Source organism: Pezoporus occidentalis, unplaced genomic scaffold (genome assembly GCF_034315485.1).
Source record: "Pezoporus occidentalis ecotype Australia unplaced genomic scaffold, CSIRO_AGI_Poc_V1 ctg50, whole genome shotgun sequence".
NCBI classification, from domain to species: Eukaryota; Metazoa; Chordata; class Aves; order Psittaciformes; family Psittacidae; genus Pezoporus; species Pezoporus occidentalis.
The window spans coordinates 152713-178713 of NW_026915836.1; the positions used below are offsets into that span (position 1 = coordinate 152713).

Sequence of the window (26001 nt, forward strand, 5' to 3'; positions counted from 1 at the left end):
TCTAGAAGGTATCAGTAAGAGATCATGCACCTCACCAGATGGAGGAAGTCTAGTCCTGGCAGTCCTGAATCCTATCTCAGGATAGGGAGAGGAGTCATGTCCTCTTATTTGTTCAGTTGTGGATGTCTGATACATGATCAGACTTTTCAGCTGTGGCCTACATTCCATTGTATCTTTGCTAAACATGTAATTATTTTTTGTCCATTTATTTTCATAACTAGCAACAGTAACCAAGTGTGGTAGTAGCACTCTGTTATCTTTCATTCCCCTTTCTAAATAATTACAAGTAACAACGGACCTGACAAGAAAACTATTTGTTCTCTAGAAAATGATAATACTGCAAGTTTGGACTTGGCCCAAAATGAGAAATCATGTTTTAAAGCATACTAACTGTAAAATGGTAAAACAAAATCTTTCAAACAGAAGAACCTTATTTCTAGCCCTCTTGGCTAGAACACAACCAGGCAAAGCCTTCTAAATTTCAGCTGTGCTAAATATTTTGCTGATGATCATTTTAACAGCCAAATGAAATTAACCTACTCACCACTTCAGAAAGTATCGAAAATGGAAAGGAAGGGATGATGGAAAGAGGTACCCAAATTGTTGTTCGTGTGTACAGGTCTGACTATATTCTGTCGCCACATAGTACACATGGTAATAATGTCCCTGAACATCCTAAGAGTAGGACACAACCTGACTTCCTTAGAACAGAAATATGCAATAGAAAGTGCGAAGATGCCCTAGTATGACTCAACCAGACCAGCCCTGGTGAAGTGAATCAAGACGTGCACTCCTCTACTCAATACTGGAGTGGAAATCCCCATCTCCTACAGGCCAGATGCTTGCAGAGAATAACCTGGGAACAGCTTTTAAAACCGTTCATGCTGGTACTGAATATCTCCTCTAGAACTTGCCACAAGCCAGATATCTCTGCCTAAGAAACTACAGCAACCATCTGTTCATCACATAACAGTGTGGCTTTGCATGTTGAATACACCCTCACCATTGTTTTACATATCATAGAGCAAGTGATCGATTCTCTGCAATCTCTTTATGAAATTGTTGTACTATGATGCAGTTGGCAAGGGTACTGAAAAAATTACTTAAATCACTTATGGAGTTTCTACTGGGGTAAAAAAGGAGTAAAGAGCTAATGATAACTATAAAGCAGCAAGTACATGCTGGTGATAAAAGGGCAGGGTTTTTTTGTTTTATAAAAACATGCTAGGACACTTACCCTGCTGTGAATGAAACCATGGGGCTAAACCATTATGGTAGTGATTGCTGTTTTGAACATTACTAAGCAAGTGAAACTTGTAAGCTAGCTACTACATCATGAGAACTTCTACAACTTCATTCAAATACAGCACTTGTATTTCTTTAACAGCGTAACTTGGATTTGAAGTATTCTACTTAAGTTATTCCTACTTTATTACCTCTGTGATAGAATGGAGCACAAGGGCTTCTGTCATGTATTACAAGCAGAAAGATGTAACACGTTAAGAGTATTTACACCTATAATAAAACTGGAGGACCATATCAGAGCACACAAGGCAAATAACACTACAGCACAGAGCCATAAGCTTCCAACTGAGTGTTGCCACAGGGGCTATGTGCTGGATTTTCATGGGTGAAAGTTGCAGATAAACATACTTAAATAAGCAACTTGATTTTTTAAGAGCTATTCCTCTCCAACTATAATGAGAACTGATTAGCACCTCAAACCAGCTACTTGGGATGGCATCTGGAATATTAATTTTGGCTAAATTAAACCAGGTATAAAAAACCTACACTAATAACAATAAGGTCCTTCAACATTACTGATACTAGTTCTAATGGTTTTCATGACTTTGCTGAATGTCTCGAGAGCTCTTACTAAAATCTATTCCGGACAATACATTACCGTAACATTTCATGAGGTAACAGTATGCAATTTCTTGATCTAGATGCTGAGGAATCAGTTCCAGAAGTGTCTCGATCGTCTTTGCCTACAAAATTTAATACACAAACAAAAAGAGCATTAACTTCAAATCCTAAAGAACAAAATAAAATTGCCAAAGTTCGAATAATTGTTTCAGATCTTTTAAGTGAAACGAACTGCACTGATAACAAAGGAATGGCCTGTACAACGAAAGCAGACATAACTTCCTTCCCAAAATTTCATATGCAGATAGGAAATAGTCAAAGAAACCAGGCACAAAAATAAATCAAACAAAATATGGGACTAGCCTCCCTACTCAATGTCTTAACGTCAGTTTCTCACTGTTTTTTTAAAGGAAGCAATTCATATATTAATGAGCATATGTCAGAATCTCAATCAATTAAAAAAAAATCATGCAAACCACTCAGCAGCCTTCACAGACCTAGAGGTCAATAGTAGCCATGATCAGTGCTTAAAAGAATTCAGATCACTGATGTGCTTAAATTTGGAACCTCCCTCCCTCAACCTCCAATTCCAGTTTCAAAAACTCTCAGGTCCTGAATTTAAAAAAGTTTCTAGAAATTAATAGCACCTTTATCACATGCTATTCACTTCCACAAGTTAGTAAAATTTCAGCTTGAAAAGCCAGAAGATGCCAAGTTTTTCTGATTTCTTCTACAGACACCAAAAGATGGGTGTTTATCATCATCATATTTATCCCCACTTCAAGCGAAGTTTTAATCTGGGAGTATTTAATGGCAATTTCTACACAACATAAATGTGCAGTTTCCCTCATTTGTATCTATTCCAGTTTGTGCCTTAACTGTCTCCTGATGCTGTTCCCCAGTGAAAGAGAAATCAATGTGGTTTTGTGGTTTACAGAGAATGAGCAAAGCGCTAGGAATCTAAACAGATACTCAAAACTAGAAACATACCCAAACCACCTAACCCCATTAGTTGCTGGCTGGGGTTAAACCATGACACAAGTAATATGAAATGTGCCTTTTAATGTAAACACAGAGGCATTTTATCGTTAGATAGAGGCTGAGGTTTTAACTTGCATTTGTATTCACGCAATGTAGCCAACAAAAGAAGTACTTTCAGGTTGCGAGACTGAACTGGAGAGTGCAGTAAAACATTTAAAGCACAATGTTTGTGGGGTATAAAGTAAAACATCAGAAATGCAGGAAATTACTGAAACAGTAGAAAAATATTAACTACATCCTCCTTTTCATCATGTTCCATAAAGTAAATTGTTCCTTTAAATGTAACCAGCTCTGATTATTAACCTTCTCCCTCCCCAAGAAATCTGATAAAGCTGTCAACCGTGAAGTTCAAGGTCTAAAACTTCAAAGGTTGATGAAATAGTATTCTGCTTCATAGACAATGAAATACATGAAAAAATACCATACCTGTCCAGGCTTAGATGCCAACCTAGCCATAAAATTCATAAAAGCTCTCTTCTCCTCAACTAATGCACCGCACCTCTAAAGAAAAAGGAACAGTTTATGTAGCAGTCACGAGTATGTCAGTGATAAACAAAATTACTAATCACAGATGTTTAAAATAATATACTAACATACGACCTATTTACAAGGTAATAACAGAACATTAGGTTGAAAAAAAAACAAACCAACCCAACAACCCCAAAACCACCAGAAAATTACCACTGAACACAGGGAACAAGTTTGTTTCAGGCACCGTTTTGATAAACACTGTTTTAAAAAGGAAGGTATAAAGTTTGTTTAAAACAATAGGGGAAAGAATTGAACTAATACTTCAACATACCACAAAAATGGTTTTAGGACTGCAAAAGAATGAAAAAGAGAAACACTATTCCTCTCCAATTATACTGCCAAGCATTCACAAGTGAGCTAGGGATCATAAGGTTAATTATACATTTAATAAGGTGTCAGGGAGATAACTGCTCGTTTCTTTATAAAAATTAAAATGTACAAAGCAAGTTCTCTTTAAAGTATAATTACCTACACTTATGCATACAAAGGACTGATTTCAATCTCTCTATTTTATAAAAGGCTTTCACTGCAATAGACAGTGTTTGAGAGAGAGAGAAGTTGAACTTGGAAAAGTTTGAGACAGACCAGATAAAAATCAAAAATCCATCTTACATTAGAAAAAAGGGCAAAATAAAATCTGCAAGACAATATTGCAGTGTATTTTCTTCAAAGGCATCAGTCTCAAGATTCTTACAATGCACAGTGCTTTTTACCAGCTGCAAGACACTTTCAGTACCAAAATGCACAAGAAGAAGAGAATACTGCTCATGTAAAAACGCGCATACCATCAATTTACTACATTCAATTAGTGATTCAGACTTCAGCAAACAAGAAATTATGTAACACAGTCTGACAAGCTCTTTAAGGTCCAAGTGGAAAGGTTTGAAGCCTCATTCCATCAGGCAAACAGACAAAAATATACCTGCAGTGTTCTGACAAAAAAAATGCTTTTTGGAGAAATATTCATGGGAGAAACTTGTGACATGGATTCTAGCCATTCTCATCTACTGTCAGTAGGTGCTGTGAGAGGAAAAAGACAGCCTAGTTGGAGAAATGCTCTCCACAGCCCCCTTTCAAGCTGAAACACCAAACCACTTCTGACTTTGTCAGTAAAAGCATCTGCACTCCAGACAGTAAAAAAAGACACTGCTGCTGTCTCTTGAACTGTTACATAGCCTCTTAAATGCATTTTGGAAAGCAAAGATTCTCCACGTGTATACTAGTATGTCATATTATTGCAAGCAAAATCATTCATTTAGATTGTGAATTACTTTTCAAGAAAATAACAAATGGACAATGATTATTCCTATCTTCTAGTTGCCTATTAGCAGAACACTTGAACCACAGTAGCTGTCAAGAATGCTTAGCACAACTGAAAAATGTTTCCTGCACCATATAAAACCAAAATTCTCTCATACACACAGAAGTTTCAACTCCTGCTTGTTTGTGGATGTCCACTTAACATGAAATACTTAAAAGTTTCCCCTCAGATACAGTGTACAAATGTTATCTCGAGTATGTCACAGAGCCACAGATTTAATTCCAGCAGTTGTATGGTGCGTAATAAGTTTTAGGAATATATGAATGGAAATTATTCCATGTTTTGAAAAATATTAAGAATTTACAGATTTCACTTAAAAATGCAACTCCCCCCTTTCTTCACAGCAGCAAGAAATTGTAACCGATTTGCATTCACTCATTCGATTTCATTCATTTCATCAAAGAGCAATCAAAATTGAGGAAGAGTAAAAAATAACTTGAGATCATTCTTTTTTATTTTTATGTGTCATGCTATATAGCAAGAGGGTTTTATATAAAAACTGTAGTTGCCTTTTAAACCAATACTCAGATGAGCAGTTAGGCAAAGCAATAAACAAAGTAATAGTCCAGAGCAGGGAATATACAAATAAGACACCTCACACTGTAGCACAAGTAACTGAACACATTTGTTGGTGTGCAAAAAATGGCCTTAGCTGGATGGATGAAGCAGAGCTTTTTCTTTAGCAGCTTAAAATACTTAGGAAGTGGTAAACGTGTAGTATGCACTATGAGGATATGGTAAAAGGCCTCGAATACAGAACAGTTCTCAGACTTGGTGGACTGCTGGACTGCCACCTGCTGGGATGAGCCTCCCTGATGGACCCTGTTTGTGCACGCTCCCATCATCCCACCTCTGGCTTGGCTTTGTCCTTAGCTCTGTAAAAATGGCATGAATGCAGCTGTCTCATCCCTTGAGGATGGCGAACTCAGCTGAGACTGTGGCCCAGAGAGCAGCATTTGTCTTTTAATGCATCTGTGACACTCAAGTGAATAGAAAGCAAAATCAGCCCTTAAACCCCAAACACAGCATATACAGTGTTATAGCAACCAAGTGAAATAAAGTCCATGAAAAGCAGACATTGCCTTCTTCTGGTTTGCAAACTACAGCTCTAAGTTATCATGTTTACAGCACTTAAGAATTTATGTGAGAAGTCGCAAGGAAATGGTTTGCAAGCATTTTGCAAGAAGCAGCAGCTTGTAAACAGCAAACATATAAAAGAGTATTTGCTTTGGATGGAATTTCAAGCAGTATACAACTCTCACCCCCTTCAGGTTGTTAGAAGACAAAATACCTTCTGACTCCGGCACCCACTACTAGTGTTAGTACCACAGCACTGGCCGGTGGTTTGAAATAGCCTAAACCGTGCTACTGCTACGCACACTAATTCAAAAGCATACTAGTACTAACCTATGCTATACAACACCTCTTCTTGACAATTTCTCAGCTAACCTTTGACGAGCTCTAAGCATTTCTGTACCTCTCTTATTATGTCATTACCTGTACCAGCGATCTGGCATCTTCCACTCTGTTTGCACTGACATATTGAAGGAAAAGATCTGTGACAGGTCTGTAAATTCCATGCTGACTGGCCAGTCGTTCTGCCATCACACCAACTGCAAAATGATGGGTATATAAGGAAAAAAAAATTGATTGAAAAGACACTTTTGTAAACTTCACAGGCATGATTTATGCTGACTGAGCAGGTTTTACATGTAATAGCTCTTTCGGAACACCTCTGTCTAGTCAGACTATTTACATATCATTGCAATTAACTTACATTTTTCCAAAGCTGGTTCTAGTCCTTCCTCAGACACCCTTCTTAACAAATAGGAAATACTTTGGACAGCTTGATCAGGATTCTGTGCACCAGAGATAAGCAGAGGCTCAAGGTATTCCACGGCAGCATCAAGGCCATTCCTAAGAAAAGAGATTGAACTGGTTTAGTTTCTGAAATCAAGATTTCTAAAAGTCAAGAAACAATTATATTAAATTCTTTGTTTTCTACATTAAGGTTATATTTCCCAGAATGGGTGAGTACCTGTCACTCAGGTATTGTCAAAGTGAAACCATTTGTGACTGAATGAATAAATTAACCCATAAATAATTTTTTTTGACCTTTAACTTGCACAAAGCCTAAGCAATTTTGACACAATTTTGCCTCAGTAAGAAAGAAAAGTTCTGTTATCTGTTTTAGGAAAATGTGTTCTGCTGATCTAGAAAGCAAAATCAGAACATTAACAGAAAGTATCTGAATAATTAATGCACGCAACTAAATTTTTTTAATGCTATTCAATTAATTATTTACCCAATTTTTCCCCTGCCTGCCTTTTTAGATGCAAAAGGCAACACTAAATGTCATTTGCAAGATATTTAAGCATGTATAAAGTGAGTATTATTATGCTGCTGCTAAGCCTTTTCATAGGTTCAGGCTAGTTGCGGTATGGGAAAAGCAAAGTTGATGCTGTTTAAATAACCTGCACCTGCATGTAGCTGTTTCTTCATTGATTCTTGCCACCAATCTACATCTTAAGAACACAGCATGATTTTGCAATGCTTTTATGACATGGAAATACAGGAAAACATGCAGCTTATGAGACAAATCCTGAAGTATCTCTCCTATTTGGAGTGTTGAATTGAGGTAAAAGTCGATGCACTAGAACTGTCTACCAAGGACCACTCAGACCTAAGTATTTACAGGATCAGGTCTTTATAGACAGATTGTTATTCAGTAGCTGAAAACAGACTGAGCTCACTACTGGAACAGGCCTGCACAGCTCTCCTTCAAGTCTTCTTGCTGTTCTGGTCTGCATGCCTCAGGCAGTCGGGTGTTTGTTACATACTACACAGTTCTACAGCTTTCCTGCAGAGTTAGACACAGGAGCTCTACCTCATGAAACTGGTTTGAAATAAACCAGAGTATGTAGGTTTCTTGGAAGACTGGTTCCTGCAAAGCATATTTGAGAAGTTCATAGTGTGTCCCGTCTCCCAGAAGTGCTTTCCCCATGCGGTTTTATACAAAGGATAAACTAGCACAGTACCAATGTATCAACTAAAGCAGAAACGCTAGCCAGAAGACGATACTGTATTAAACAGTTGAACCAAAGGATGCTCAAAGTGTGGGATTATCATGATTGAAACGATGACCTAAAACAGCATAGCAGCCAATTTTTTTTTTATAACTAGAAAAAAAAGGACTCCACAGATAAATGTCTGACTTTCACATTCAGAAAGAATAATATTTTGTCATTTCAACGACTGGAACAGGTAGCAGATTTCTGTAGGTGTAGTATATTAGAACAAAGGTACCAAAGCTAAATTAGACCATTGTAGAAGACCATATGCCCTCCCAAATGCTTCATAGCTATCCCTGTATTTCATTAAGTCATTTTCAACCTCAAATGTGTTTGGGAAACGATACCAGAACAGAACTGCACAGTACACTGCTCAACTTGACCAGAATTTTAACAACTAGGACACTGTGATAATGAAATGGATAATGAAAGTGATTTCCCACCGCTCTGCATAAAAGAATTACATGTACTAGTCCTAGAAATACTTACTTTTTAGTATGAGCCAATGCAATAGCATTAGCCATTAGTGAGGCAGGTATACCAATTGCTTTTGCGCTGTGTTCCAGCATGTCTTTAAGTGCTTGCAGGTTCTTTAGATCTCCTTTATCTGCCAGAGGCTGAATGAGAGCTATAACTGCTGATCTACTAGGCAAGGAGCCGCTGTCAAGTACTCCTTTTAAAACGGCCATGGCATCTAACGATGGTAAAGAAACAAGGGAAAAGGAAATCAGATTTTAGTTCAGAATGCAACCATGCTGCTGGTATCATTAACCCTACCCTTTTAAAAACATTTACAGAAAATAATTCTCTTGCTGAACTTAAGCCCCAAAACTGCTATAGTGAATAACAACTTGAATACATACACACACTAACAGAAACTTTCAGCAGTACTACAGCATTTTAACCTGAATTATTTCATCAATAAAATTAAGATACTTCTTAAATTTAATTTAGTACCCAGCTCAAGGAAAGCATCTGTGTCATAAATGTCCTCCCTTATGACCATAAAGTCATGGCCTTTTCAGCTTGTTTTTTTCTCCAAACTATAACCAATTTTCTTTAAAAAACCCCAGACGTTGCCTGCATAAGAACAGTGTTAAAATGTAACTTATTACTGAAATTGCAAAAGTCTGGTCCGCAGATTTGTCTTTTTAAGTGTGCACCAAAACGTTGTTTACCAACATTTAGTTTTTAAATAAAAGCACTGGACAATTTCTATAGAAGAACAAAAACAAACTTGAAATTGGACAGTTCCCTCAAAGCCTCCTACAATTGTAGCAATTACCTATGTTAAAAACATACAAAATCTCTTGTCCATCTGCCACAAATTTCCCAAACCCACCGCGGTTGAAGTCACCCTCATTGCTCTACCCAGAATTCTTGTCAATTTACGTTATCCATGAGCAAACATCCACAGAAAGACATGCCCCTCTGGTAAAAATCTTTCACTCCTTACCAACATAGGCAGGATTAGTCACAGATAATAATTATAATACCAAGGGATAACACTTATAACATACACCCACTTGAACTCCACAGCATTAACATTCCAATATGCAGGTACTGCAGAAATAAAGTATTACCTTCTACATGAGAGGAAGAAAAAACATCCTGTATGCCTAACCTCACTGCACAGCACATTTTCTTTCTGCTCCCCTCCCTCTTCCCCCCCCTTTCTTTTTAGGGAAAGAAAAGGAGCAACCCATCAGGGACAAGATTCCCAAAATTGAAAAAGCAAACTTAAAACACATGCTGAAATTCAAATGCTCTCCTATGGTGCACGCTGTAAGTCCAAGCTCTCTTTTGCATGGAGCGTGCCAGCCTTCTCAAGAACACACACAGAGGAAAACCTGGAAGTTGCATTTGTGCAGCACTACTGCAAGAAATTCTGTACTAGGAGTATACTGGATAATTCTGCTGCTATCTTTTTATTTTCCCTTACACAAAAGCATCCATTACTCCTGAGTTCTTAATTTAACCCCTTGATTTCTTAGTACTTAAAAGCAGGTAACTATGTGCTTGTGAAAACCGACCGTTTATCTTTTAAAAGGCTTTCCTATAAACTCTGCCAATTCCCCACCATGAAACTTGAGTTCTGACTCTTCAAGTAACCTGGGTTTTAACCAAGCTCTTCTTGTTTGGAGATATTACAGCTCTTACAAGTATACTCTGGGACCTACATTACACAGCGAAGAATGACGGTGAATGTAATGAGGAAGTGATAACGCCAGCAAGTTTTACACAAGCAAAAGCCATCACAGGATGCAGGTCAAATGTAGTTAGCTAACAATAGATTACAAAAAGACAGTACCCAAAGTTTTTCTGGGTAATCAGAAAATGACTAGTCTGGGTGAAATATTTCATAGCTTGCATTTTCAAGGCTTCTGTTATAAAAAGAAAAGCAGTATCTTTCAAATTAAAACAGAAACAAGGATCAAGTTGGACCGTTCAATTAAATTACCAAAGTAAAGCTTGTTCAATGCAAAAGGTAAAGGAAAATACAGCTTTGCAAAGCAATGGAATTCCAAAGACTTCTTGAGACACTTCGTATTGTGCAAAAAGAAACATTTCTAGGGTACTGCAAGGGAGAGGGTTTTTGTGGCAGGGAATTTAGTATGCTAGCTAAAAAGTAATCATATAGTTAGCACAGGAGACTAGTGTAATAGAGAAACATCAGTGATGTTCTGAAGAAGGGGAGGTTTTTCTTCAGTGTAATATTTAAGGGAGAGCTAGCAAAAATTCACTGCATACTGGACACGAAAAAGCAGATTTGTTAGAGTAAAATCAAACCGGGAAAGTCAGCTGAAGGCTTTGAAAGCTGTAAAAACTTAAGACCTGCCAAGAGCAAGAGAAGCAATTGCATTGACCACGTATATTTCAGTTGGTAACTCCTGGCAATGACGTCAGACTGGAGACTGAAGGGGAAAGGGACTGAAAAGAAGACAAGTTTATCAGCTACAGGAAGGAGTACACATGAGAAGATGCATCTCAATGCTCATCTTAAAGTATATTAATGGACCTGATATTACACAGGTATGGGCTACTACAGCTATACATAATGGAGATGAATAAAATTAACTGATGGCAGTATCCAAACTGTATTTTCTGGTACTAAAGTAAAATCCAATCCAGTGTAATACACTTTCTTTGTACATTTGTATGTTGCCAGTACGTTTAAAGGTACTGGCAGAAATACGCATCAACACTGTATGCATGCACAGGGATAAAAGACACAGCACTGCACGTAAAACTACCTGCCTGCAGGGTTCCCTTCTCTCACCAGAGTTCTACTGCACAACTGAACAAGTAAAATTCAACACCGTGGAGCTGAACTCCTCCCTGCAAAACAACCAATGCCGAGAACTAAAACAACACAACTGTAAACTTTACCCACCATCTTGCTGGGTACCCTTATGTACTCTTCAGCCACCCTTTCCTTTTGGATCATCACTTTTAGGTTAAAAAGAAAAACCAACTGAATATTTTGTTACTGTTGGTATTGAGAACTATTAAAAAGTATTTGATTAAGTTTTTAAATCAATATTATAATCATTTAGTGCACAATCATGCACATTTAACAGTCAATTTAACTCATCTGGTATCTCACACAACCAACACAATATGCAAGAAACAACTGCTGGGAATTGTTTCAGATGCTCTAAAGTATGTTAATTTCCAAAGCAAAATGACTTGTGCTGTGAATTTTAACGCACTTGAAAGCCTGTACTTTCTCTCGTTCTGGAGCACAAATTTTGCATGTCTGAAGAGCTGTGATTCATCTTAAGAAAACCCATCTTGTGTTAAATGGAATGGAAACTGGACTAAGTGGTCAAATGACAAGTACATTCATATTCAAGCTGTATTATAAATGCATGTACAGTAATTTACGTCTCTCAGCTACCACAAAAGGCTCTTGATAAGCAGGTAATTTGCTAAATGGACTCCTTTATCCAAGTATTCGAAGGGCGTTACAAGAAAAATCTGCAGAGGCATTAATGTGACGTAAAGGTCAAGCATTGTGACATACCTTTCAAATAATCCCGCCTAACTTGCGATATGATGAGGAGGCTGCTGGCAGCACTGTTCAGTGTGAAGCCCTTGATGTGGGTCTCAGCACTAAAAGAAGCAGACATTTAGAAAGGAATTACTGACATGCTTCTGATACGATAATAAATGGTTGAGCACCAAGGTGAAATTATAAAAACTACTGTTCGTATGTTAAAAATATTGCTGCAAAATATCGACCTGGAGACAGCTTTTGTGTTATCCTGTCAATGGTTATAGAAGGATAATTTTTTTTTGCATTCTGACAGATGACAAAGTTGGAAGTGAGCAACAAAAGAAACAAAGTACAAGATTTTTTTTAAACAATCGGTTCAGATTCTTGAATGCTGACATATTAGATGACTAAAATAACTGCATGCCCTGCATTGTTCTGTTGTATCCTAAGCTGGATACTTTTTCTTCTTTTTTCAATAGTCACCATAATTATAAAATATAAAACTATTCTTTCAGCAATAAAAATGAAACATTTATTTTCAGCACTGTATATTTTAAACATAAACTAAAGCATATTATGAACTAACACCGTATCATTTGGTTGATTAATTTTCAAATTTCTGTCATCTAGATGTATACAGGTTTTAAAGTGAACATACTACATTTGCTGCCTTAGCCATGTTAAAATTGTATTTCACTTATCAATTCTTCGTCTCCTGTAATACAAAACTTCACAGATCTATAGCACAGAGAATCGTTACTTTAATAACACCGCTAGAGCTTTTCTAACACACTGAAAATTAGTCAAGAGAGGCTAACCAGCAATCATATTGATCCTATACTACAGAATGGTCCCGTTCCCAAATGACAGAGAGCCACATTTTTAATATATAAGGATAAGTTTACAAAGGTTCATTTCTAGATTACAAAATCTCTACACAGAAAAGGGGGGCATTGCCATTTACCATATCAGCAATCAAGATAAACCTCACTGATCATCTTGTGGCAAACAACTGAGCAGCCTACCTACTTGAACTCAAGAGGCTGAGCGGATTGGGAGGTAAGCAGGGTCATTGCTAAATTATTCTCCTCAATCCCAAGAAAATCCTTCACAGTGCACACAATATGACTATCCTCTCAGTCACTTTCAGCCTCCCAGGCTCAGAAATGCAGTCACTGGACTCTGGGATTTTCTTACTCTCCCAACCAATCCTCTTAATCCCTGCCTAAGCACCCACTGCTCAGTTCCACATTTTTTTCCCTTTGTCCCATCTGTCAAAGCCCCTAAGTCAACAATTCATGCATGAGACTGTAAATTACATATAACAAAGGATTTACTTTCTCCAATCTTCCAATCTTTAGTGTGATTAAATAGATGTTAGCTACTATTACAGAACTAATCCATCATTCCAATACTCCTAAATTTCTATTTAAAACTTCTTGGACTAAACGCAGTAAATATTCCTATACACAGCGCTAGAATGTGAAAACAACTAGACCTGGGTTGACCAACATATTAGTAACCTCCTGGGTTGTTTGGTTTGGGGTTTTTTATTCAAATGCAGAGCAGGAGTGCAATTTCCTTCTGCTGCATCACTTCCGCATGGAAGTTGCTCAGTTCTGTTATGAGGAGGGAAGTTCCAAAATTATCTGACCTTTTCAAATAAAAACCCCACTTATTTTGTTGCCTATGCCACTGCTTAGAGTAAGGCACTCAAAATCTTATTTAAATTTCAAATTTGGCTTCAAGCAGAGAAAAAAAGAAAAAGATGCTAGCTTATAGAAACCAAGGCAGCTTTCTTGTATTTTATGAAAACATTAGAAGTTGCACAAGTTTCAGGCCACTGCACACATTTAGGCTTTGTAGGAGTAATCTCTTTGTAATACAAGGCTGGAAAAATTGTCAAGCATGCAGAAATGTGTGCAAACCACACAGATTTGCTATTCCTCACCCATGGGCACTCACACAATCAACTTTGTCTATTTCAGTGAATAATTTAAAACTTACAGACTTTTGAAAATGTTTAATGTAAGCATCATTTTGTTACTAGAAAAAAAGATAGCGAGATAAACGCCATGAACACTGCCAATATGAAGCGTTTTCTGTCTTGCGGCAAGTGAGCTGTTACGAGTTTCTTACAATGTCATTATCTGGCATTTCTGTGCTACAAGATGGAGTATGAGAGTTCTGAAAGGCACAGGGGTTATGATGGTTGGCTTTGAAGAACCTCTTACCAAGTCCTATTCTCTTTTTTATTATAAAACTCAAGGTTTAGAGGTGTGTCCTTTGAAACACATCTCCAGCTTCATTAGTCTTTACAGTTTTTTTGTTCTTTTTTTTTACCCCTGCATTTTGAATTTACATACTAAAACACTTACCTGGAGTGGGAATTCAGAATCATTAAAATACTAGGAACAAGCCACTACCTTTTTTCTGCTCTTCCAATCTGCCAGTTACTGCTGAGAACATGCGATACTTTGTGCATCTTTCTTACAACTGCGTTTGAGCAAGGAAGCAGTCAATGCAGTAGCATGTTTTAAACTTCTCCCCTGAAGAATCCTTCAATACATTGCGATACATTCACATTTTGTGTAAATGTACCTAATTTTTATCAACACTCTTCTGTACTCCTAAAAACAGCTTCTTTCCATTTTCTATTTATACAGACTTATCAGTTACTTCCATTTCAGGGAGCGTAATGTGACAAACTGTCTTAGCTTCTCGTTGATATAAGCCATATATCCATCAAGCAGAAACATTCCTTACCATGAAGCCCAGCCACTGAGACCTCTTTGAGAAAACGTTATTTGTTCTTCTGAATGCAGATGTCAAATACTTTTTCAATGAAAGACATTTCTTTGGTCTAAACACTTTTAAAGAAACTATGAAAATAATAAACATCGTCTTACACTTTACTGTTCCCAGACATCAAAGATTAAGTTGACTCTAAAAATTACTATACTTTTATAGTGCTTTATGCATCATGGAAGTTACCTACAGGCACTTTCAAATTCAGTGTATCCAGTCAGAGAACACACTTGATGACAACCACTGTTCATGTTTTAGTTGTAGAAACCCAAAGACTTAAATTACTTAAATTTTTGTTTTTTTCTTGTCTTTATATTGATAAGTAGTAACACTTTTACTTTGAAGCCTATAATCTGACCAGAACACACGCTACTGGCAATAATTAGAACAAGTGGTGTTCCATGCAACTCACTAAAGGTTAATTCGATTCTGTTGATTCTAATAATGGATGTCAGCAGGTTGGGTTTATTTCAGAAGTGTTAAGACCTGGATCTAAGGTTTATGGTCATCTCCTAGCCACTGGCATTACAGTCAGATGTACCACTTTGCATCTGGCAGGCAGCCAGCTGCCAGGGAGTGTGGGTAGGGTAGGACAGCAGAGGGATGGAGATGGAGGCGAAGGCTCACGGGCACTTAAGTAAAGGAATGTTGTCTGTTTGGATATTGCTCGAAAGAGGAAAAGGCAGACTGCCAGGAGGGTGGATTTTCAGTTCTGATGCCAAGTACATTTGTTGATACTGTTGGCTGAAATGAGTTATTAGCAATACACACTGTCACACTAGTACCTTTCTAATACACAGAATACCTCTCTATGAAACACTGACATATTTCTTACCATAGCTCCTAATTATCAGTCATGACCTATTGAAAGTCAAGGACTTACCTTTAAATGATCCAGAAATTATTTTAACACGTGCCTCACCCAACTGAATTACTGGGGGACCCAACAACAAATAACCCAAACACAGAAAAGCCTTACATTCGTTTCACTTTGATGGCTTCTTGAAGATAATCCTGTGCTAACAATGCTTTTATAAGGGTTAAGTAAGAATGATGATGAAGCTCATCCTTCCCGTGCATTTTCAAGAAAATAATGTAGGCCTCTAGAAAGGAAAAAAAACGCCAAAATTAAATGTCTCATTGCAATGATGTCGATCACAGACAGAAATCACCTGTTCATCGAAAAGGTCCATCTTAAATCTGTTTATCATCTCCTTACATCTTAGAGCCCAAAGCTATTTGTCACAGCTTGCTCAAAACTGCTTACATACAACAATGCACACATATCTCCACGAAGTTTGCTACTGCTCTTTTTCTATATGTGTCTGCTGCTGAAATACCAACACAGCTGTTTAGAAGGGGAAGGCTCAGGATTTTTAAAGCAACACCTAATTCTGGGGTATACAGTTACAGTGTCTGGTGCATGATCATAACAGCATTTAACAAATAATATAGGAGGTGATTCCAATATGGGGAGATCAAATTATTTGGCTACGACAAGATTTATACAAAACATACAATTTACAAATATACAGATATTTAACAAGTAAACTACGCTGCATTTGTTTGACTGATTAACAGTTTTATTTCATGCATTCACAATAACTGTCAGTGTATGAAAAGATGTTACCAAAAGGGGGGAAAAAAAAAAATGATAAGCACACTTTTCAGTCATTTATTTTTCTGAAACGAGATTATGTGGCTACAGACACGCAGCTAGAACTGCCATCCAGGCTGTAACGTATGCTAGAAAGCTGTGTTAAAACCACAAATGATCTTTTATACCTAACATGCGTTTGCACGTTTCATTTAAGGGAACTTAACAAATAACCCCTTTGCTAATGCAAACCATAGCCACAATAACCCTTAAAACTTTACAGAAATACCTGTACAATAACAGTGCGAGGCATTTTAGTTTTTTTATACTTCAGAAGTAAAGATGAAGACATCTCATTTGAATCCTACTGTCACAAAAAGAGTCATACTAATAGCATTTACTACAGTGTGCTGGGGAGTTTTGAGCTGGCATTCCCCAAATCAAAACTGCTGGTGTTCCCTTTGGTTTGAATGTTAAAATCCTTCGACCAAAGAGTATAGAATCATAGAATGGTTTGGGTTGGAAGGGATCTTAAAGATCATCTGTGCAATTTGCAGCCTGGTTGAAGTATACCTACATGAGTCTTGAACTAAGACACATGCCTGATCAGATATTATCAGCTTAAAGCTTCTTCAAATGGCATCTAAAATTGTTAAAGTATATTAGCATTCAAAAGAGAAAGTTCTTGGTTTCAAAATCATACTGTGTGTTAGCAGCTATTTCAAGTACAAAGACTTGTTAGAAAAGTGACAACTTGCCAAGAAAGTCTCAGTTCTCAAGACAGTCAAATTTGTTTCAGCAATTGCAATTGTTTGGGATATGTGTAACATGATCCCCCCGAGTCAAGTTCTCACACTGAGGAATCATGATAAAAATGAAAATATGACTTAGCATAAATCAAGCACTTCAGGGAACAGCTTTTCAAAACACCTCCATGTCAGAACTCATAAATTTGTGAAATTAGTTACATAACCAGATTAATATTTTTCCTATCAAAAAGCTGATGCTGATAAAAAGTTATATTCTGCCTTATTACATTCACATCAAAATTACACTGTACTATTATAATATAAAAGCAACAACTTAGTGTTTATGCTGTTGGTTTTTTTTCCAAGGGAATTGTTTCCCAACATTTATCTTTTCTTCCCGCTAATTCCCGGTAGCTCTAGACCACCTCCTCTCAAATACTGCATCTTTAAGTAAAAGAATATGCAGGAATAATTAACTGATAGCTTCAGTATCAAATGTTATCATTGACAGTTAGCAGTTACATTTCACAGTTTGGTTTTAGTCTCCCTGCAAGGTCCAAGCCCTATTTAGTTTCCTCCTCCTCTCTACTTGATCATTTATGATATCAAAGGCACAGGACACTTTCCTAGGAATAATGTTTACTGTGAGGGTGGTGAGGCACTGGAATGGGTTGCCCAGGGAGGTTGTGAATGCTCCATCCCTGGCGGTGTTCAAGGCCAGGTTGGACAGAGCCTTGGGTGACATGGTTTAGTGTGAGGTGTCCCTGCCCATGGCAGGGGGGTTGGAACTTGATGACCTTAAGGTCCTTTCCAACCCTAACTATTCTATGATTCTATGCACTCCACTAATTTTGAAATGTTTCCAGTGAAAATATTTCTGTGCTTCTCATTTTCTTTTGAGTCCCAAAATTTACCAGCATGAAGGAAATTCTTGGAAACATTTTGTCTGCCCTAATACAAGATTCTTAAATTCATATACATAACATGAGATCGCACACCCTATATACAGAATATCCAGACTTCAGACCTCTGATCAGTGGTCATGCAACTGAATAACTCTATAGAGTCATTTCACTAACAGAAGTGGGTGAATAGCTGACAGGTTCTTATTTTAAAAACTCATGAGTTTAAAAATCAGCATGTCCAACCTGTAAAATACCCTGATAACAGGGAAGAAAAAAACTTGGTATCTTGTATTTATAAATCTTTCTCATTCAGCAAAATTGATCTTTTAAACCTACTTAATTCTATTTCTTATCTGCTTCCAAGTGAGATACCTCTTTGTCATAGCATAGGTGAAGAAATAAGGATTTCCAGAACATTCAAATACTCTGCATCTTGGCAAATGTTAGGAATGGACTAATTTCCACCCCACTTTGAGAGGTCCAGTAATCTAGTTCTGACTCTGTGACCCTGCTTTGGGATGAGATGAATAGGAATGGATTTCCAATGATTTAAACACAGACTAAGCTAAAGGAACTGTAACAAAATACACTCCTCCTTTCTATATGCAAAGGCAAACACCCATGTATAAGTTAATTCCATTTTTCTAGGAGGCAGGGAAGTTTGCATAGAAAAGCTGTTAATTTTTCATAGCAGAATTGATATGATCTCTCAAGAAGGCCATTTTATTTGTGAGGTGGTACCCACAAGCACAGGGGTTTGAAACTGCAAGCTGTGGGTCACATTTTGATCTTTTTTTTAATAGCCTTTATTTCTTTGGGGAACGCACAACAGGAGGAAAAGTTTGCAAATCCTACAGATAAATATGGACAACTTTAATCTTGGTTATAAAGAAGCTAAAGACGCTATGCACCACATTGAATCCTCCCTTCAAACAGAAATAAACAGCCTTGCAACATCGGCGGATAGAAAACAGACTAACAGATAAAAGCCAGCCAGGAGGAGAGCAATGGTTATCTCTGTAACATAGTCCCATCTCATTTAATCTTGTCTATTTAATTGCTTTGTCAAGTCTATACTTCAATAAGGTACCTGATGTACACTTGGGAACCATATCTGATCTCAGTGAGACTTCAACAGCAGGGGCAAATACAAGATCTCTGAACAACTTCTTTTAATAGGTAAGTGCCTCTCATAAACATGTCCCAGCTACAGCTATTTCACTTGGTATCAGTTTTTCATCTCACTACACTTCTCATGTCTCACACCATAAAACTTTTGACCAAAAAGCTACATTTTCTGGGAACCATAGAAAAGTACATAAATTTAGTTTCTGCTGTTTAATGTTGAAACCCTAGAACACGGTGTTAACCCAACAGTATAAAGTGAACTACAGACCAGCAGTACTTTGGTAATTTGAAAACTGGCAACTTCTCTATACACTGGCTTTCAAACGAGCATTTAGAAGTCAGCATTTTTAAATTTAAAATTTTAATTTTAAATTTACCTTTTGCATTGTTTTTCCTGCAAAGCATCCTTATTTTTCTTTCTTCTTCACCAGAAACAGTTGAACTATCGGCATCTTCATGTCCAACCTTTAAAACAAACTCATTTAAATTACTGTAACGCTGTATGTTAACACTTTTCAATGGAGAGAAGTATATTAAAAAGTGTTGTTAGCTAAGAAAGTTAAATGCCAGTTACCTTAGGTACCTCAAATGGAACAACCTGACCATTTTTTTCAAGTATTTGAGCCAGTAAGGTTAGCGTTTTCGCACGAGGAACAAGATTTTCTTCTTGAATTTTTGTCCAAACAGCCTCAGCCTTTCTCCAGTCATTGTTGTTATCTGAAAACAGATTCAAATCTTCAGTCAAAAGCACATTTAGAGTTTCAAAAAAGGTTATCTTTGGGAAAGAATTCATCAATTAATCATATACCTCTGCTTTTTAAGATCACCAACCCAAGAAGTTCTGAACTACTTTTAAAACACAGAGGATGCTAAAAGATGCAAACAACAAAAGGATTGTAGGGATTTTCACATTAATGAGAAATCGGCTCACAAACACTGCAGAAGCGCACCTCCTGGCTCATCAGTTCTAGTATTCTTCATTGCTCATTATAAAAACAACTAGGAAAATTTCTAAGTTATTACAAAACATTAACCCTCTAAGGTACCATTTTCTCAGTTCTATTCTGAAATTCTTCAAATTAAATCCTCTGGTTATGCAGCTACTGAAATAAAGCGTCTACACCCCAGAAGTTTAGGCCTTCAGGCTCTCATTTTGCTAAAAGGAAAAACCCTGAAAACCAAACAAAACCGACTGTATCTGAAGACTGCAAAAGGTTAAGTTTTCTGAAAGAGAAAAAATAATTGCTGCCAAATTCACAGAATAATTTAACTGTTTTCAACAAGAACAGCAATTTAGACATGCATCACTGTACCTAACTCCAATAAATAGAAAGCTGGACTTCTTGACTGAAACAAGTTAACTGCTGCTTAACTACATACATTGGGTGCTTTCTTGTGTCTCCTATCATAAGTCACCAGAACAGCATTGGCTTCTGACTGTAGATCCTATTCACAGCTACCTAAACCCAACATCTGCTAACTGTGATTTGTCCATTCCATATTTTAATTCAGAATCCCAGAAACGAAGAGAAACAAAGCAAGAAGGCAGAGCCAGAAGGTGGATGGTGTAATGAATTGTTTGCTCCGCAGTATCTCAGCCTAAACCAGCAGCTCCTCAGGTACTCTTCCAACTGTTCATCCAGGGAACTTCAGCTTTTCAGTAGCTCAGGCTCCACTGCACTAAGTCAAAACACAAGGAAAAGCTGGAGCAGCAAGCTTGGAAGCAGCATGACACACTTGAACGTTGTTCTCTGGAACTGTTATACAGGTGGAGTTTCAAAGCAGCACGTGTGGCTTTGCAAACAATATTGCCATGCAATACTGAAACATTACAGTGCAATGTTCTCTTCTTCCCAAGGCACAGCATGGGTTTAAATAAACACAGGGATATGTAATTGGGCTGGTTTGAGATCCATGCCCGCTTGCAACAAAGTTCTGGCATTGCTTCAGCTTTTTGGAAGTGGCAGCAAACTTGGTGACTAAGTAAAATAAAACGATTGGTTTTAAGGACTAAATACTGCAGTTAACATTTTAATTATGTCAGATTATTATGGCAGTTAGAAGAGTAGGACAGAGAATTTCTTCACACTTTTTCATGTGCCTGTGCCCCTGAGGCCTCATGAGGCCACATCTAGAGGACTGAGTCCAGTTCTGGGCCCCACAACTATAGAAGACATGCTAGAACTGGGGCGAATTTAGCCATCAGGACAGACATGGGGCTGGAGCAGATGAGGAACAAGAGGAGGTCAAAGAAGATGAGTTTTTCGGCAGCCTGGAGAAAAGCAGGCTAACAGGGCAGACTTTTTGCTGTCTTTAGTTACCTGGAAGTTACAGAGAAGAGCAAGTCAGTCTCTCCTTGGAAGCACACAGCAAAGTATAAAAGGTGATGGTTAAAAGTTGCAGCAACAGAGTGTCTGAGGATGATCAAACCCTGGAACGGGTTGCCCAGGGAGGCTGTTTGATTTCCAACTTTGGAGGCACTCAAAGCTTTACTAGACAAGGACATGATGTGATCTAACTGAAGTTCGGGGAAAGGGCTAGGCTTACAACTCCTGAGGTTCTTGCCAGCATAAATTCTGTGATTCCAAACAACCAAATGCATTGTTTTCTACATTTTTGATCACAGCTTGGACAAGATGGTATTGTTTTTAATATGCCTAAAATACATATGAAGTTATGGCTACTTTCCACTGCGCTTGTGCACGGAGCAGCTTCAATAGATAGTCAATAATGGTCGAAAACAGGAATGTGCATGGGTTTTGTGTTTTATGGTGACAGTAACCCACAAATGTTTTCCACTTCTTTGAACAGATGGAATTGGTTTTGTCTTTTGAAAGATGACTGAAGATTTTGCATGACAGAAGTTCATAAACTATATCTTCTTAGATTCTCTTCCTAGCAGGCACACTGTCAGACTTAGTCACTGCCAGAGGTGAACACGATGAGTAGGGAAATAGGAAGGCTCCCTCCCTGTTGAGCCAACATTGCTTTTCAGGCCTACCTGATTTTTGATGGTGAACCAGTATGCGCAAAGCTATAGCTGGATTTTGAAGCTAAGGCTGTTCAGGAAATGGAAAGTAACAAAGTTCTCAAGAGGTCTCTTGTCATTTGTTTTGTGGAAGTACTCATCCCTTCTGCTTAGGGGAAGTGGAATGGGGAAGAAGCCTCTTTTATTACCATATGAAAACACTGCTAGCTCTAGCCAACCAAAAATACACACGGGGAACAGCCCAAAATTACTTCAAGCTCAAGAGCAAGTATTGGCCATACTAAATATATCAAATTGCTGTAATGGCTCATTAATACCTACACACACATATATTTTCAAGACTCCAAAATAACTGAAGCTTACAGATTTTTTTAGTTTTGGTTGACAGCATAACAAACCCAGCACAGAATGAAAAATACATAAAAAGAGGAAACTAAAACCACTACAAATCTACCCTACATTAAGTCTCTAGCATAGAAATAACCTTCCAATTTTAAAAACTGTCATGTTTCTATGAATGAAGCAAAAGTTAAATTGTAGTTGGTGAAGAACTGGTAGATTAAAAAACCAACATTTAAAAATGCAGCTTTCCAAACCAGATCAAAATACAGAAGACTCCGGGTCTTTATCAGTTATGAAGATGTAACAAATATGCAGTGTTACGTCTTTAAACATAGGAAAACCATAACAGAGTAAACTTTCAAATTAGGACACAAGGCAATAGAATGGATTGGAAGACTTGGACTATGTAAGTTCTAGGTAAGTGTCAAAAATCCCCTATACTCCCTCCCTCACAACATGCCTCAGAGATGGTATCCAGGCTAATTGCATATCAGGATAAAACTCTCCAATTCAGGGTTATTTCCTATCTCCAAGCACAAACCAAAACAGATCACAAGCTCACTTACCACAAAGTTGAAGCAAGGAGCAGTACATCTCATTTCTATCACATTCAAACAGATTCTGAGTTAATTCTACTAACTGTTCCAGTGCCTCCATCTTTAAAAAGAGAGAAGAACATAGTTACATCTCAGCCAAACTATTTTTCCATGTACGTGCCCTTACATGCTGTGTGCATTCAGCTAAAACAATATTTCTGTTTAAGTATACACCAGCATTTACACAGAGCATTAAGTTCACCTCATCAGCCTGTCACACGTCCTTTCACAAACATAAAAATCAAGCAGTGAAATACTTCCAAACAATTTTTCTTGGACTCTAATGACAGTTACATAGAAGACATCATACAAGCCACGTACCTGATTATTTGATATACACTTCTTTACAAACCACTGCAACCTTCCAGAGTGGGCTCTCAAGCCAGGAGTCTGTAAAATATTTCCAAAAGAAGAAACACATTACTTCACATAGAACGTTCTAAGAAAAAGAAAAGTGAATAAAACTTCATAGTTTTGGGGTTGTTTTGTTGGGTTTTCCTTTTTGAAAGCTGAATGAGACTACAAGCTCACAATTAAGTTAGGCTACATTTATAAGAGACATACAAATTGCAGTCAGTTTACTGAAGACATTTTCCTTTATTGTTGAACACTACCAAGGGAGCTGATTTAAAATACACTTTAGATGAGCTGAAATGTTAAATAACTTCTACCACCACAGTAATATTATTCCTATTACCCACAGTAATCTTTTGTATTACTTGTGGCAGAGAATTACACAAATACTTCTAAACTGTCTCTTCCCAATGAAATGTTTGTATTCAACACCACTGCAATGTCTTAACAACTAGAAAACCATGCCTTTCAGCCACATCATCACCAGCTGGTACCCCTTCTCTGCTAACATTAGCCGTTTTCTTACAACTAGTAACACCTAGTACCAATTGTGCTTTTAGATACTGACTTCTCTTGCTACTGCTCATTAAGAAAAGCAAGGATTTATAGAGCAGTAACTGTTACAACTGCAATGTGCTGCCATGCAGGTGCCAGGTATGCTACTGTAAGGCAATTCTTATCCCATGCAAAAAAAAAAGCCAGAGCAAAGGCTTACTAAAGTTTTGTACACAGTCAATGTACAAAATACGTCCTAGCTCTTTCTGTTACTAATTTTCTCAGGTTTGATGAGCCTTTGCTTGCTCATTCATTCCTCTCATTTTGAGCAGACTACAGCTACAGAATACAATCTCAAAAAGGCTTCAGTCATTGGAAGCTCCTCCTGGTACAGACTACCACATTGTGCCACCTCAGTACCACCGACCATAATTAAAATATTAGTTCCTCCACTTAAATAAATTCTTAAACACAGGAAAATTCACAGGCCTTAAAGAAACACATTACAGACATGCCAGCACTTATGTCCAGCATATCTAAACGTATGATACAAAGAAACGGTCTGCAAAGCATCCATCATTTTCACCTCTTAACCCTCCCTCTCACAAAGTACTTAGGTTTAATTTATACTCTCTTGTTTTAGCACAAGGATCATTTATGTAGAGTATTCTGCTTTCATTTCAGGTGTCCAGATTCATATTAATACAGCTCAAAGTGATTCCAAGGGAATGCCTGTTCATCCCGACAGAGAAACGTGTGTTTTGACTCATGAAGGCTTTTAGCTGTTAATATTTTAAGAAATCTCTACTGTTTAAACATGAAATGTAACTTCCAAAACTTGAACTCCACTTAGCATAAAAGAGGCAGCTCGAACAAGAAGTTGTGAGAAATACTGAGTCTCAGTTCCAAAACAGTGGAAACAATTACCATTGACAAAGTCAAGTTACCTTCTGTCTTTTTAACACAGATAATTTCCTTTTCCCATATTCCTAAGTGCAAAATTATTACCATTACATCTTTCTGAAATAATTCAGGATATACCAGAAACCACCATGCAAAACTTCAGTCAAAACCATTACAATCTGCTAAGTAGACAGGAAACAGTGTTCTGCAGAGTAAATATTAGGCCATATAATCCTACAAGTCATCCAAGCCATTTTATTCAATCATTGTAAGGTTTTCAAAGAAATAGGACATTAACCCCACGGTTTTTCAAGATGGGGCATCTTCTCTGTGTATTTAACTGCACTATAAAAACAGTCTCGGACCAAGAGGTTAGAGAAAAATAGTGGCTTTCTCAGCATTCAAAAGTGGTAGATATAAACAGTTTTGCTTCCCAGGTACTTGCTTTTTTCCCATTTTTTCCCCCCACATTTATGATTACAGATACTGTTCAGTGCTTCTTTAAGCGCTACTAAGCAGTTTCACATAAAATATGCTGAAAACTAAGTCAAGAATTAACATCTTATACAACAGGCTCTTGAAAATGAAAAAGAAAATAGTATGCTGCCTGCATCTGTAGCTAATCCTCTTTAGGACATGGTAAAATTCAAATGCTGAATTCACTTACAACTTCCAATATCATTGCTGATCCGAATGCCAATGAACTCAAAGCTACAAACTTTTTATAGTAAATCCTTTCCTGTTCAGAAATGATTGATGTGGCTGTCACTACAAGGACAGCTGAGTTATACAACAGATATCCTTGTGTTTCATTTTGAAATTGAGAAGTGTTTTCACATACTGCAGGTCTCAATCATCAAAAGAACATCTAGGTCAGATTAACTAAATCTCCAGGGCTTGCCTGATAGTCCATATTTGTAGCTTATCCCTTACCATCTTAGGGCATTTTAAACATTGCATTTAGCAGGGAGCAGACTTTCTACAATGCAGCAGACTAAAATACAGAATAAAAGAAAAATGCAAGTTATAAAAAAATTAAGTAAAAATCTGTTACTTTCATTACTTGTCCAAATCCCCTTTTGCAATATTGCTCTTGCTTGTTTCAATGGAGGGAAAAAAATTATATAAACCCCTATTATTCTTAGTGGGTTTGGGTTGGGTTTTCTTTTAGGCTATTCACTCCTTCAAAGAATCAAACAACTACTTAGAGTCTCAAGCAATTTATACATTATATAAACCAAACATGGAGGTTTTCTAGCTTTTACATTCTCTTGGAGGGCAACACAGTTGGGCTATACCAAACCA

At 37.4% G+C, this 26001-nt stretch overlaps 1 protein-coding gene across 2 annotated transcripts in view; it reads right to left on the reverse strand.

Moving 5' to 3' along the window:
* The window catches only part of LRPPRC (leucine rich pentatricopeptide repeat containing), a 90678-nt gene that overhangs the window by 2966 nt on the left and 61711 nt on the right, over positions 1-26001 (reverse strand). For both annotated transcript variants that reach the window (XM_062636963.1, XM_062636962.1), the window contains exons 26-36: positions 23266-23334; positions 22915-23005; positions 19592-19734; positions 19395-19482; positions 15618-15741; positions 11858-11946; positions 8320-8524; positions 6537-6676; positions 6257-6372; positions 3334-3408; positions 1904-1988 (exon numbers count right to left, since the gene is read on the reverse strand). In XM_062636963.1, the coding sequence (XP_062492947.1) occupies positions 1904-1988; positions 3334-3408; positions 6257-6372; positions 6537-6676; positions 8320-8524; positions 11858-11946; positions 15618-15741; positions 19395-19482; positions 19592-19734; positions 22915-23005; positions 23266-23334 (1225 nt within the window). The remainder of the gene's footprint in view (positions 1-1903; positions 1989-3333; positions 3409-6256; positions 6373-6536; positions 6677-8319; positions 8525-11857; positions 11947-15617; positions 15742-19394; positions 19483-19591; positions 19735-22914; positions 23006-23265; positions 23335-26001) is intronic.